General features: G+C 46.5%; 1 protein-coding gene across 1 annotated transcript in view; it reads left to right on the plus strand.

Moving 5' to 3' along the window:
• Positions 1 to 15,825, plus strand: part of LOC120928129 — an 85,602-nt gene that overhangs the window by 58,221 nt on the left and 11,556 nt on the right. The window contains exons 2-3 of the mRNA XM_040339244.1: positions 13,831 to 14,166; positions 15,104 to 15,394. Of these exons, the coding sequence (XP_040195178.1) occupies positions 13,831 to 14,166; positions 15,104 to 15,394 (627 nt within the window). The remainder of the gene's footprint in view (positions 1 to 13,830; positions 14,167 to 15,103; positions 15,395 to 15,825) is intronic.

The following is a 15,825-nucleotide window of genomic DNA, read 5'->3' on the forward strand; positions in this document are numbered from 1 at the left end:
ATGTCCAGCCATGTCCCCCGTATGTCCAGCCATGTCCCCCGTATGTCCAGCCATGTCCCCCGTATGTCCAGCCCTGTCCCCCGTATGTCCAGCCATGTCCCCCGTATGTCCAGCCATGTCCCCCGTATGTCCAGCCATGTCCCCTGTATGTCCAGCCATGTCCCCCGTATGTCCAGCCATGTCCCCCGTATGTCCAGCCATGTCCCCCGTATGTCCAGCCATGTCCCCCGTATGTCCAGCCATGTCCCCCGTATGTCCAGCCATGTCCCCCGTATGTCCAGCCATGTCCCCTGTATATGCAGCCACCTACTGTTAATCACCGCGGCGCGGGAACATTAAAGACAACGTTCGTTTGAACAGCTGTTTTCCCTGCCGCGCATAGACACTCCCCCTTGCTCGCGATTGGACAGATCCGTCCAAGGGGGAGTGTCTATTCGCGGCGGGGGAAACAGCTATTCAAACGAAAGCTGTCTGTAATGTTCCCCGCGCCGCGGTGATTAACGTTGTAGCGGCGTTGGTGGCGGCGGCGGTAGCAGCGGCGGCGGCGGGGGGGAAGGGGGAAGTATTCTATTCTAGTATCGGCGGTATTAGCGGGAGTACGAGTACTCCCGCTAATACTCGGGAACGGTCCCGCCACTGCCATCCCACCCCAGTCCTCGTTTATAACGCGCACCCAAAACTTTGATTATTTTTTTGGTATAAAATTTTGCGCATTATACTCGAATAAATACGGTATATAAGGATATCCCCAAACAGCAGGCTGCCTCGCACACTATAATCCCCGGCAGCAGGGACAGAGCCCCCCCCCCCCCCCCCTCCCCAGGGAACCGCACTGACTCCTTCTCAAAGAACACATGCTCTGAGTTCTCTCACCACTCCGGGAAGTGTTCTTCTCCTCCTCCCCCGACTCTCTGATTGGCTGCTCCTCCCCTTGCCACTGAACATAAGGGGAATAATCCTTGTGTCTGCAGTGGCGGCCATCTTTTTGTAGCCCGCCTACCGTTTTCCAAAACACAGATTTTCCTGGCGGGACAAAATCAATCCGGGACGAGGGTCCCAAATCCGGGACTGTCCCGGCAAAAACGGGACTGTTGGAAACTATGCCAGTGGCATTTTTATAGTAATCAATGCATCAATGCATTTTTACAGCACTGATCGCTATAAAAATGCCAATGGTCCCAAAAAAAAAATATTATTAAAAATGCCATAAAAATATGCCCTATTTTGTAGACGGTATAACTTTTGCGCAAACCAATCGATATACACTTATTGCGATTTTTTTTTTTTTTTTAAATAATATGTAGAAGAATACGTATCGGCCTGGGTTCACATACTCCTGACCCCTTGTGCTCTGGGTTCACATACTCCTGACCCCTTGTACTCTGGGTTCACATACTCCTGACCCCTTGTGCTCTGGGTTCACATACTCCTGACCCCTTGTGCTCTGCATTATACTCCTGACCCCTTGTGCTCTGCATTATACTCCTGACCCCTTGTGCTCTGCATTATACTCCTGACCCCTTGTGCTCTGCATTATACTCCTGACCCCTTGTGCTCTGCATTATACTCCTGACCCCTTGTGCTCTGCATTATACTCCTGACCCCTTGTGCTCTGCATTATACTTTTGACCCCTTGTGCTCTGCGTTACATACTCCTTACCCCTTGTGCTCTGGGTTCACATACTCCTGACCCCTTGTGCTCTGGGTTCACATACTCCTGACCCCTTGTGCTCTGGGTTACATACTCCTGACCCCTTGTGCTCTGCATTATACTCCTGACCCCTTGTGCTCTGGGTAACATACTCCTGACCCCTTGTGCTCTGCATTATACTCCTGACCACTTGTGCTCTGCATTATACTCCTGACCACTTGTGCTCTGCATTATACTCCTGACCACTTGTGCTCTGCATTATACTCCTGACCCCTTGTGCTCTGCATTATACTCCTGACCCCTTGTGCTCTGCATTATACTCCTGACCCCTTGTGCTCTGCATTATACTCCTGACCCCTTGTCCTCTGCATTATACTCCTGACCCCTTGTGCTCTGCATTATACTCCTGACCCCTTGTGCTCTGCATTATACTCCTGACCCCTTGTCCTCTGCATTATACTCCTGACCCCTTGTGCTCTGCATTATACTCCTGACCCCTTGTGCTCTTGGTTACATACTCATTATCCCTTGTGCTCTGCATTATACACCTGACCCCTTGTGCTCTGCATTATACTCCTGACCCCTTGTGCTCTGCATTATACTCCTGACCCCTTGTGCTCTGGGTTCACATACTCCTGACCCCTTGTGCTCTGGGTTACATGCTCCTGATCCCTTGTGCTCTGGGTTACATGCTCCTGACCCCTTGTGCTCTGGGTTACATGCTCCTGACCCCTTGTGCTCTGGGTTCACATACTCCTCACCCCTTGTGCTCTGCGTTACATACTCCTGACCCCTTGTGCTCTGCATTATACTCCTGACCCCTTGTACTCTGGGTTCACATACTCCTGACCCCTTGTGCTCTGGGTTCACATACTCCTGACCCCTTGTGCTCTGCATTATACTCCTGACCCCTTGTGCTCTGCATTATACTCCTGACCCCTTGTGCTCTGCATTATACTCCTGACCCCTTGTGCTCTGCATTATACTCCTGACCCCTTGTGCTCTGCATTATACTCCTGACCCCTTGTGCTCTGCATTATACTCCTGACCCCTTGTGCTCTGCATTATACTTTTGACCCCTTTGTGCTCTGCGTTACATACTCCTTACCCCTTGTGCTCTGGGTTCACATACTCCTGACCCCTTGTACTCTGGGTTCACATACTCCTGACCACTTGTGCTCTGCATTATACTCCTGACCCCTTGTGCTCTGCATTATACTCCTGACCCCTTGTGCTCTGCATTATACTTTTGACCCCTTGTGCTCTGCGTTACATACTCCTTACCCCTTGTGCTCTGGGTTCACATACTCCTGACCCCTTGTGCTCTGGGTTCACATACTCCTGACCCCTTGTACTCTGGGTTCACATACTCCTGACCCCTTGTGCTCTGGGTTACATACTCCTGACCCCTTGTGCTCTGCATTATACTCCTGACCCCTTGTGTTCTGGGTTACATACTCCTGACCCCTTGTGCTCTGCATTATACTCCTGACCCCTTGTGCTCTGGGTAACATACTCCTGACCCCTTGTGCTCTGCATTATACTCCTGACCCCTTGTGCTCTGCATTATACTCCTGACCACTTGTGCTCTGCATTATACTCCTGACCACTTGTGCTCTGCATTATACTCCTGACCCCTTGTGCTCTGCATTATACTCCTGACCCCTTGTGCTCTGCATTATACTCCTGACCCCTTGTGCTCTGCATTATACTCCTGACCCCTTGTCCTCTGCATTATACTCCTGACCCCTTGTGCTCTGCATTATACTCCTGACCCCTTGTGCTCTGCATTATACTCCTGACCCCTTGTGCTCTGCATTATACTCCTGACCCCTTGTGCTCTGGGTTCACATACTCCTGACCCCTTGTGCTCTGGGTTACATGCTCCTGATCCCTTGTGCTCTGGGTTACATGCTCCTGACCCCTTGTGCTCTGGGTTACATGCTCCTGACCCCTTGTGCTCTGGGTTCACATACTCCTGACCCCTTGTGCTCTGGGTTCACATACTCCTGACCCCTTGTGCTCTGGGTTACATGCTCCTGACCCCTTGTGCTCTGGGTTCACATACTCCTGACCCCTTGTGCTCTGGGTTCACATACTCCTGACCCCTTGTGCTCTGGGTTCACATACTCCTGACCCCTTGTGCTCTGGGTTCACATACTCCTCACCCCTTGTGCTCTGCGTTACATACTCCTGACCCCTTGTGCTCTGCATTATACTCCTGACCCCTTGTGCTCTGCGTTACATACTCCTGACCCCTTGTGCTCTGCATTATACTCCTGACCCCTTGTGCTCTGCATTATACTCCTGACCCCTTGTGCTCTGCGTTACATACTCCTGACCCCTTGTGCTCTGCATTATACTCCTGACCCCTTGTGCTCTGCATTATACTCCTGACCCCTTGTGCTCTGCATTATACTCCTGACCCCTTGTGCTCTGCATTATACTCCTGACCCCTTGTGCTCTGCATTATACTCCTGACCCCTTGTGCTCTGCATTATACTCCTGACCCCTTGTCCTCTGCATTATACTCCTGACCCCTTGTGCTCTGCATTATACTCCTGACCCCTTGTGCTCTGCATTATACTCCTGACCCCTTGTGCTCTGCGTTACATACTCCTGACCCCTTGTGCTCTGCGTTACATACTCCTGACCCCTTGTGCTCTGCATTATACTCCTGACCCCTTGTGCTCTGCATTATACTCCTGTCCCCTTGTGCTCTGCATTATACTCCTGACCCCTTGTGCTCTGCATTATACTCCTGACCCCTTGTGCTCTGCATTATACTCCTGACCCCTTGTGCTCTGCATTATACTCCTGACCCCTTGTGCTCTGCATTATACTTTTGACCCCTTGTGCTCTGCGTTACATACTCCTTACCCCTTGTGCTCTGGGTTCACATACTCCTGACCCCTTGTACTCTGGGTTCACATACTCCTGACCACTTGTGCTCTGCATTATACTCCTGACCCCTTGTGCTCTGCATTATACTCCTGACCCCTTGTGCTCTGCATTATACTTTTGACCCCTTGTGCTCTGCGTTACATACTCCTTACCCCTTGTGCTCTGGGTTCACATACTCCTGACCCCTTGTGCTCTGGGTTCACATACTCCTGACCCCTTGTACTCTGGGTTCACATACTCCTGACCCCTTGTGCTCTGGGTTACATACTCCTGACCCCTTGTGCTCTGCATTATACTCCTGACCCCTTGTGTTCTGGGTTACATACTCCTGACCCCTTGTGCTCTGCATTATACTCCTGACCCCTTGTGCTCTGGGTAACATACTCCTGACCCCTTGTGCTCTGCATTATACTCCTGACCCCTTGTGCTCTGCATTATACTCCTGACCACTTGTGCTCTGCATTATACTCCTGACCACTTGTGCTCTGCATTATACTCCTGACCCCTTGTGCTCTGCATTATACTCCTGACCCCTTGTGCTCTGCATTATACTCCTGACCCCTTGTGCTCTGCATTATACTCCTGACCCCTTGTCCTCTGCATTATACTCCTGACCCCTTGTGCTCTGCATTATACTCCTGACCCCTTGTGCTCTGCATTATACTCCTGACCCCTTGTGCTCTGCATTATACTCCTGACCCCTTGTGCTCTGGGTTCACATACTCCTGACCCCTTGTGCTCTGGGTTACATGCTCCTGATCCCTTGTGCTCTGGGTTACATGCTCCTGACCCCTTGTGCTCTGGGTTACATGCTCCTGACCCCTTGTGCTCTGGGTTCACATACTCCTGACCCCTTGTGCTCTGGGTTCACATACTCCTGACCCCTTGTGCTCTGGGTTCACATACTCCTCACCCCTTGTGCTCTGCGTTACATACTCCTGACCCCTTGTGCTCTGCATTATACTCCTGACCCCTTGTGCTCTGCGTTACATACTCCTGACCCCTTGTGCTCTGCATTATACTCCTGACCCCTTGTGCTCTGCATTATACTCCTGACCCCTTGTGCTCTGCGTTACATACTCCTGACCCCTTGTGCTCTGCATTATACTCCTGACCCCTTGTGCTCTGCATTATACTCCTGACCCCTTGTGCTCTGCATTATACTCCTGACCCCTTGTGCTCTGCATTATACTCCTGACCCCTTGTGCTCTGCATTATACTCCTGACCCCTTGTGCTCTGCATTATACTCCTGACCCCTTGTCCTCTGCATTATACTCCTGACCCCTTGTGCTCTGCATTATACTCCTGACCCCTTGTGCTCTGCATTATACTCCTGACCCCTTGTGCTCTGCGTTACATACTCCTGACCCCTTGTGCTCTGCGTTACATACTCCTGACCCCTTGTGCTCTGCATTATACTCCTGACCCCTTGTGCTCTGCATTATACTCCTGTCCCCTTGTGCTCTGCATTATACTCCTGACCCCTTGTGCTCTGCGTTACATACTCCTGACCCCTTGTGCTCTGCGTTACATACTCCTGACCCCTTGTGCTCTGCATTATACTCCTGTCCCCTTGTGCTCTGCATTATACTCCTGACCCCTTGTGCTCTGCATTATACTCCTGACCCCTTGTGCTCTGCATTATACTCCTGACCCCTTGTGCTCTGCATTATACTCCTGACCCCTTGTGCTCTGCATTATACTCCTGACCCCTTGTGCTCTGGGTTCACATACTCCTGACCCCTTGTGCTCTGCATTATACTCCTGACCCCTTGTGCTCTGCATTATACTCCTGACCCCCTGTCCTCTGGGTTATGTACTCCTAAACCTACAGCACGCTTTACCCTTGCACTGTTTGCATTACACAGCCCTGACCCCTGCACTATATACACTATGTTGTACATTACATACTTTGCACCAAAGTGTTCATTATAGTTACTAAGCAGTCCCTGGTCATTTCAATGACGTTTTCCCTAAAGTGTAATTCTACTTTAGTGGAGAAAAAACATCCCCCTCCGGGTGATCTCTGTACATTGCAGGGATTTATCAAACTTTGTAGCAGATTCCTTCCGTTTGAAGAAATAACGCTTTGTCTCGCCATATCTTGTGCAGACTGATTCTGAATGGGAGGGTCCAGTTCTCTATAAATTACCTGGTGCACTCTCGGTGGTGGCATGAGGAAACGCTGCAGGGTCTGCATCCCTCTAGAAGTATTTAAGCCTTGGAGTATCTCTTACCAAAACTGAAATTTCTATTGCACAGGATATTAGTTGGGTACACAGTTAACCCTTTGATCGCCCCCCCCCCCCCCCCCAAGGTAAACCCCTTCCCAGCCAGTGTCATTAGTACAGTGACAGTGCATAGTATTCACATTGATACCCTTTAATGATGTCACTGGTGATGTCAGTGGCAGTCAGTTCCCACCCGGCGTCAGTTAGTGTCAGCTTTTCCGCCGCAATATCTCATAAGTCGCTGATTACCCGTCATTACTAGTAAGGTGAAACCTCAGATTGCGGTTAACGAGCGTTCCGCAATACGAGCACTGTGTATTTAATCCTGACTCGGTTTGCGCGAGTGTTGTCTCGTCTCGCAAAGCATGCAGGATTCAAGCCACAGCGGTGCGCAGTACTGCTTTTGGCCTGAGGTGGGGGGGTGCGCCGGAGCCATTCGGAAATGCTCGGAAATACTCAGTTCCTGAGCCTTTCCGAGTTTTTTTTTTTAGTTCAGCCGAGCTGCCCTTGGGCCTTTCCGAGGCTCTCTGGCGCCCCCACCTCTGGCCACATGCGATATTGCATGCCATAGAAGTCAATGCGGATCTAATTATTTTAGTTTCCATTGACTTCTATGGGGAAACTCGCTTTAACCACTTAAAGGAACACTAAAGGCAAGCTCGCTCGCATGAAAGGTGGAAAGCTTTTGCGAGCGGGCTACCGTGATACAGCGGCGGGCGTACCTGCCGACTGTATCACTCGGCCCCGCCCCCGGCGCGCCGCGTCATCTGCTGTGATTGACAGCAGCGCCAGCCAATGGCTGCTTTGCTATCAATCCGTCCAGCCTAGCCAATCAACGGCCAGGCTGGGAACCGAAGATGATCACATGGATGCGCGCGGGACTTTCGAGGGTTCATGTAAGTAAAACGGGGGTTCGGGGGGGGGCGGTACCGTCGGATGTTTTTTCACCTTAATGCATACATTTACCTTTACAACCCCTTTAAGGACCCCTTCACGCCGATATTCGTTGGCAGAATGGCACGGCTGGGCACAATCACGTACCTGTACGTGTCTCTTTAAGCCCAGCCGCGGGGACGCACTCGACCCGGTCCGAAGCTCCGTGACCACGCCCGTGGGACCCACGGACCCGATCACCGCTGGTATCCCGCGATCGGTCCCCGGAGCTAAAGAACGGGGAGAGGTGAGAGTAAATACAGCTTCCCCGTTCTTCTCTGTGGCGCTGTCATTGATCGTCTGTTCCCTGATATAGGGAAGCACGATCACTGATGTCACACGTCCAGCCCCGCCCCCCTACAGTTAGAAACACAGATGAGGTCACACTTAACCCCTACAGCGCCCCCTAATGGTTAAGTCCCAAACTGCAATTGTCATTTTCACAGTAATCAGTGCATTTTTATAGCACTTTTCGCTGTGAAATTGACAATGGTCCCAAAAATGTGTCAAAATTGTCCGATGTGTCGCCATAATGTCGCAGTTACGAAAAAAATTGCTGATCGCCACCATTAGTAGTAAATTTTTTTTTTATTAAAATACAATAAAACTATCCCCTATTTTGTAGACGCTATGGGCCAGATCCACAGAGCGAGTACGCCGGCGTATCTACAGATACGCCGGCGTACTTTCAAATTTGCCGCGTCGTATCTTTAGTTTGAATCCTCAAACCAAGATATAACGGCTTCTGGCTTCGATCCGACAGGCGTACGGCTTCGTACGCCTTCGGATCTTAGGTGCAATACTTCGGCGCCCGCTGGGTGGAGTTTGCGTCGTTTTCCGCGTCAGGTATGCTAATTAGCATTTTCCGTCGATCCACGAAGGTACGCGCGGCCGTCGCATTCTCTTACGTCGTCGCTGGTCGGCTTTTCCCGGCGTATAGTTAAAGCTGCTATTTTGTGGCCTATAGTTAGACTTGCCATGTTAAGTATGGCCGTCGTTCTCGCGTTGAATTTAAATTTTTTTTTTTTTTTTGCGTAAGTCGTCCGTGAATAGGAAAGGACGTAACTGACGTCTACGTTCAAAAAATGACGTCGGTGCGACGTCATTTTGCGCAAAGCACGGCGGGAAATTTCAAAACGAAGCATGCGCAGTACGTTCGGCGCGGGAACGCGCCTTAATTAAATGATCCACGCCCCCTACCCGGATCATTTGAATTAGGCGGGCTTGCGCAGGAGGGATTTATGCTACGCCGCCACAACTTTATAGGCAAGTGCTTTGTGAATCAAGCCCGTAAAACTTGCGGCGGCGTAACGTAAATGCGATACGTTACGCTGCCGCAGATGTACCTGAATCTGGCCCTATAAATTTTGCGCAAACCAATTGATAAACGCTTATTGTGATATATATTTTTTATTTTTTTTTAACAAAAATAGGTAGAAGAATACGCATCGGCCTAAAGTGAGGAAAAAAAAAATTATATATATTTTTGGGGGATATTTATTATAGCAAAAAGTAAAAAATATTGCATTTTTTTCAAAATTGTCGCTCTATTTTTGTTTATAGCGCAAAAAATAAAAACCGCAGAGGTGATCAAATACCACCAAAAGAAAGCTCTATTTGTGGGGAAAAAAGGACGCCAATTTTGTTTGGGAGCCACGTCGCACGACCGCGCAATTGTCAGTTAAAGCGACGCAGTGCCGAATCGCAAATAGGGGCAAGGTCCTTAACCTGCATAATGGTCCGGGTCTTAAGTGGTTAATATGCGAGTGCTTTGGATCACAAGCATTTTCCTAGAACGGACAACGCTCGAAATGCAAGGTTCCACTGTATAAAATAGATTCCAGCATATATCCCATAGTTTGTAGACGCTGCAACTTTCACACAAACCAATCAATACACTTATTGGTATTTTTATTTTATTTTACCAAAAGATATGTAGCAGAATACATATTGGCCCAAATTTATGAAGACATTTTTTTTTTTTTTTTTTTTTTTATAATTTGTTATGTTTTATAGCAGAAACTAAAACAATATTATTTTTTCCAAATGTTTGGTCTTTTTTCATTTATATAATAATAATAATAATAATAATAATAATAATAATAATAAAAAGAATTGCCAAAAAGCTCTATGTGTGTGTGTGTGGGGGGGGGGAAATAAATGTAATTTGTGTACAGTGTTGCGTAAAATCTTCCAGGGGACACATGGTCAAGGTAGACAAGATGAAGTGTTAGCTCTCTGTCTGTCCCATGTGCACAAAATCATATGTGATAGAAGAACTTTGTGCTGAGGTTTATACTTGTCTGTGAGACTTGCTTGTGGCACAGCAATCTAAAGTATATTTTAAGGGTACAAGGAGGCTCAGGTTTTATTTAACCATGGCCCCTTTAAGATCTTCCCATTGTGAACACAAATTGTCCACACCCACTTCTCACCACGATATACCCAATGTTCACCGCTACATGCACCGCAGTATTGCTGTCCTTGGGGTGCCCAACAGTCTTTTTACAATTTAAGTAATGCTTCTGTTCCCAGGACACAAACATATAAACTTAAAGCGGGGGTTCACCCTTAGAGGGCACTTTTTCCCCTTAGATTCCTGCTCGTTTTCTCTAGGGGAATCGGCTATTTGTTTTAAAATATGATCCGTACTTACCCGTTTACGAGATGCATCCTCTCCGTCGCTTCCGGGTATGGGCTGCGGGACTGGGCGTTCCTTCTTGATTGACAGGCTTCCGAGAGGCTTCCGACGGTCGCATCCATCGCGTCACGATTTTCCGAAAGAAGCCGAACGTCGGTGCGCAGGCGCAGTATAGAGCCGCACCAACGTTCGGCTTCTTTCGGCTACGAGTGACGCGATGGATGCGACCGTCGGAAGCCTCTCGGAAGACTGTCAATCAAGAAGGAACGCCCAGTCCCGAAGCCCCATACCCGGAAGCGACGGAGAAGATGCATCTCGAAAACGGGTAAGTACTGCTCATATTTTAATATAAATAGCCGATTCCCCTAGACAAAACGAGCAGGAAGCTAAGGGGAGAAATTTTTTTTTTTATAAATGGGTGAACTCCCGCTTTAATGGTTGTGTCCAAATCTACAAATGGTTTTACCTTTTTAGTTACTTTAACCACTTCAGTCCAGGAAGAATTTGCCCCCTTAACGACTGGGCCATTTTCTGCAATTGCGTAGTCGTGTGACATTGTAGCCAAATAAAATTGATGTCCCCCACCCCCCACCCCCCCACAAATGGAGCTTTCTTTTGGTGATGTTTGATTGCCTCTGCAGATTAAAAAAAAAATTGTGCTATAAACAAAAAAAGACAAGTTTGAATAAAATTTTTTATTTTTTTTACTTATTGCTATAATATCCAAACAAAATGTAAAAAAAAAAAATTCTTCCTCAGTTTAGGCCGATACGTATTCTTCTACCTATTTTTGGTAAAAAAAAAATCGCAATAAGCGTTTGATTGGTTTGTGCAAAATTTATAGTGTTTACAAAATAGGGGATAGTTTTTATGGCATTTTTATTATTATTTTTCTTACTAAAATTCAAACTAGAGGTAGTGTAGCGTGGGACTTTAACCACTTAGGCCCCGGATCAATATGCAGGTTAAGGACCTTGCCCCTTTTTGCAATTCGGCACTGCGTCGCTTTAACTGACAGCACACGGTATACGTCTTGGTACCAGCAATCAAGCCTTCCCAAAGGCCATATATAAAGAAAAAAGTCCAGGGATTGCTGCACTTGAAATTTATTGATTTCCATGTAATAAATGATCCATCTGAAGAAGGGCGTGAGCTTTGTAGCCGAAACTAGACATGTGCATTTCTTTTCGTTACGAATTTCGAATTCGGACAAATTTTTCATTATTCGGAAATTCGTATGCATCCGAATTTCCGAATTACAAAATGAACGAATTTAAACAAATTCGAAAAAACGCGAACGGAAATCGAATTTGAAAAAATAGAAATCGATTTTCTAAAAACTACAATAAAATAGAATATAAAACAATAAAGCAATAGAATAAAAACGAATAGAATAGAAGTTAATAGAATGTAATAAAATAGAACATGACAGTCTTCCGAAATTCGAATAGTATAAATTTGAATTCTAGAATAGATTGGAAAATAATTAAAATTTATGGAAACTAAAATATAAAAGAATAGAAAAACAAAAAAACAATAGAACAGAATAGAATCAATTATAATATATATTATATTTTATTCTATTCTCTTGTTTTTCTTTTCTATTTCATTCTAATCTCTTTCTATTCGAATTTGAATTCATTTTATACGAAATTCGAATTTCTTATTGAATGAAATCGAATTTGAATAAAAAATATTATAACAGATTGGTTTCATATTAGAATTAGAATTTTTTTTTACAGAATTCCTAAAAAGTCGATCAAATTTGAAAAATTTAATTCGATTAGAAAAAATCTACTGCATTCGAAAAAAAAAATACAAAATTAGAAAAAACTACCACATTCGATCTTTTTTTTTTTACATATAATCATTTTCCAAAATTCAAATTTCATATAGAATGAAATCGAATTGGAATAGAAAAGATTAGAATAGAATAGAAAATAATAGAAAAGTTAATAAACTAGAAAAACAATAGAATAGAATAAAATATAATATTTTATTCACTTTTGTTCTATTGTTTTTCTAGTCTATTCTTTTGTACTCTATGCTAATCTTCTCTATTCAAATTCATTGTGAATGAAATTTGAATTGCGGAAGATGTTTTTATAAGTTCTGTTCTATTGTTTTTCTATTATTTTAGGTTCTATCCTAATCTTTTCTATCCAAATTCGAATTTTGGACGATGTTTTTATATCACCTCTTCCAAAATTTGGATTTCATATAGAATGAATTTGAATACAAAAGATTGGTATACAAAATAGAAAAGAATAAACTAGAAAAACATATATTCGATTTTATTCTATTTTGTGCTATTGTTTTTCTATTCAATTCTATTCTTTTCTATTTTCTATTCTATTCTAATTCAAAATCATTCTATACGAATTTTAGGAAATGGTTACCGTATATATAGTTTAGTTTAACCACTTAAGCCCCGGACCATTTTGTTGCTAAATGCCCAGGCCAGGTTTTGCGATTCGGCACTGCGTCGCTTTAACTGATAATTGCGCGGTCGTGCGACGTGGCTCCCAAACAAAATTGACGTCCTTTTTTTCCCACAAATAGAGCTTTCTTTTGGTGGTATTTGATCACCTCTGCGGTTTTTATTTTTTGCGCTATAAACAAAAATAGAGCGTCAATTTTGAAAAAAACGCAATATTTTTTACTTTATGCTATAATAAATATCCCCCAAAAAACATATCTAAAAATGTTTTTTCCTCAGTTTAGGCCGATACATACTCTTCAACCTATTTTTGGTAAAAAAAATCGCAATAAGCGTTTATCGATTGGTTTGCGCAAAATTTATAGCGTTTACAAAATAGGGGATAGTTTTATTATTTTTACTACTAATGGCGGCGATCAGCGATTTTTTTTGTGACTGCGACATTACGGCGGACACTTCGGACAATTTTGACACATTTTTGGGACCATTGTCACTTTCACAGCAAAAAATGCATTTAAATTGCATTGTTTATTGTGAAAATGACAGTTGCAGTTTGGGAGGTAACCACAGGGGGCGCTGTAACATTTAGGGTTCACCTAGTGTGTGTTTACAACTGTAGGGGGGTGTGGCTGTAGGTCTGACGTCATCGATCGAGTCTCCCTATAAAAGGGATCACTCGATCGATGCGCCGCCACAGTGAAACACGGGGAAGTCGTGTTTACATACGGCTCTCCCCGTTCTTCAGCTCCGGGGAGCGATCGCGACGGGGCGGCTAGAAACGAATAGCTGCGCCGTCCTCCCGGATCGCTCCCCGAGGCTTACCGACCGCCGCATGTACGGGGGGGGGGGGGGTCCCGATCGGACCCCCGACCCACGTCAAGCAGAGGACGTACGGGTACGTGCATGTGCCTGTCCGTGCCATTCTGCTGACGTATATATACATGAGGTCCTTAAGTGGATAATATATAAGTTTTTATTTATATTTTTACTTTTTATTATTATTATTATATATATTTTTTTTTTACTTAGGTCTTCTGTTCATGGTATTCTTCCTGGAAATCTCATGGGGACTGGTGTACGTACGCACAGGAGCAAACGTAACCGGCTGTGATATGACGTGTCCTCCTGGGGTTTTAGAGATTATGGAGCTTTACAAGCAATGTGGAGGAGAAGAGGAGCCGCTGCTGGAGCTCCACTGTAACAACGGCGACATATATGGCAACACACACAGAATCCACCTGGACAAAGTCAGCGGCTGCTGGAAGCTGACACAAGCTGGGAAGGATGATTCCTGTGTGTATAAGATCTGGCGTCAAGGCGCTAACAACAGATATCCTGTGTCCTCTACAGACATCCGTGTCCTGGGTAAGACCCCATATGATGCGTCGCACTTTTATCAGTACTCAGTTTGGGGGGGGGGTACAGATCACATGACTAGCAATAAGTGTGTGTACAGTACCTGTTGCCGAGAATGTGTTTCCAGCAGGACAGCATCGCGCTGATTCTCGGCGTCAGGGTGCCGACATCTCGCACTCACTGGAATAGAAAAAGCACATTCCAGCGAGCGCGTCATAGAAGCGACGGGGATCCGACTTGGGATTCCCGCCAATTCTAGCTGCGGCATTTGGTATGAATCCTGAGAGGGAACTCCACGCCAAATTTTGAATAAAAAACCGGCATGGGTTCCCCCCCCCGGGGCATACCAGTCCCTTAGGTCTGGTATGGGTTGTAAGGAGACCCCCCCCTACGCCGTAAAACTGGCGTGGGGGTCCCCCCACAATCCATACCAGACACGTATCCAAAGCACGCTGCCCAGCCGGTCAGGAAAGGAGTGGGGACGAGCGAGCGCCCCCCCCCTCCTGAGCCGTACCAGGCCGCATTCCCTCAACATGGGGGGGTTGGGTGCTCTGGGGCAGGGGGGGCGCACTGCGGCCCCCCCCCCACCCCAGAGCACCCTGTCCCCATGTTCATAAGGACAGGGCCTCTTCCCGACAACCCTGGCCGTTGGTTGTCGGGGTCTGCGGGTGGGGGGCTTATCGGAATCTGGGAGCCCCCTTTAATAAGGGGCCCCCCAGATACCGGCCCCCCCACCCTATGTGAATGGGTACCTGGAGGCAAAGTATAAAAGTAAATAAACACACGACAGGGTTTTTAAAGTAATTTATTAGTCAGCTCCGGGGGCCCCCCTGTCTTCTTTAGCTCTTTTTCCAGGGGGGCCTTCTTCTTCGATACATATTCTATGTATCTGGACTCTGTGTTGGTGACCTATGACTGATGGCGACTGTCCTTCTGATCATTCCAGATCCGGTTCTCATCTCCAACATCACCAGTAACTGTAGCCGGCTGGGCGAGGACATGGCGGTGAGCGTCCAGTTCTCCGGAGAAGAGAGCGCTGTGACCTGGGAGGTGGACGGGGAGTCTCTACCTGGAAGATACCGGCTAATAGATGAGAATAGGACTCTGATTATCCCCAATGTGCAGAGAGACGACGCCGAGAGGAGATTCCGGGTCAGAATCACAAACCCAGTCAGTGAGGAGATCCGGGAATACCGGCTCAATGATCCTGTTTCCAGAACTTGTCTGAATGTGGAAGGTATTGGCGTGTTATAGATTGTGATCAGCCTGTCTCCTCTTCTTTGGGGTATCATAGTGGGAGTGTAACACAGAATAATACTAATGGGGGGGGATTTACTAAAACTGGAGAGTGCAAAATCTGGTGCAGCTCACACTGGTAGCCAATCAGCTTCCAGGTTTTAGCCCCCGTTCACACCAAATCCAACTGTGAAATTAGGTGACTTCACTTGAAATCGCACTATTTCAAAGCCGCATTTCAGTGCAACTTCAGGTGCGACTTGACTGACATCTGTGCGACCTCACCTGAAATCCCCAAAAATTTTCTTAATCGGTGCAGCACTAACTTGAACAGTTCCATTACTAACCATAGGGTGCGACTTGTCATACGTTTTGGACCTGTCAAATCTTATGACAAGTCACACCGGTGTGAACAGGGGTATATTGTCAAAG

This window comes from Rana temporaria, chromosome 2, assembly GCF_905171775.1.
Source record: "Rana temporaria chromosome 2, aRanTem1.1, whole genome shotgun sequence".
Lineage (NCBI taxonomy): Eukaryota > Metazoa > Chordata > Amphibia > Anura > Ranidae > Rana > Rana temporaria.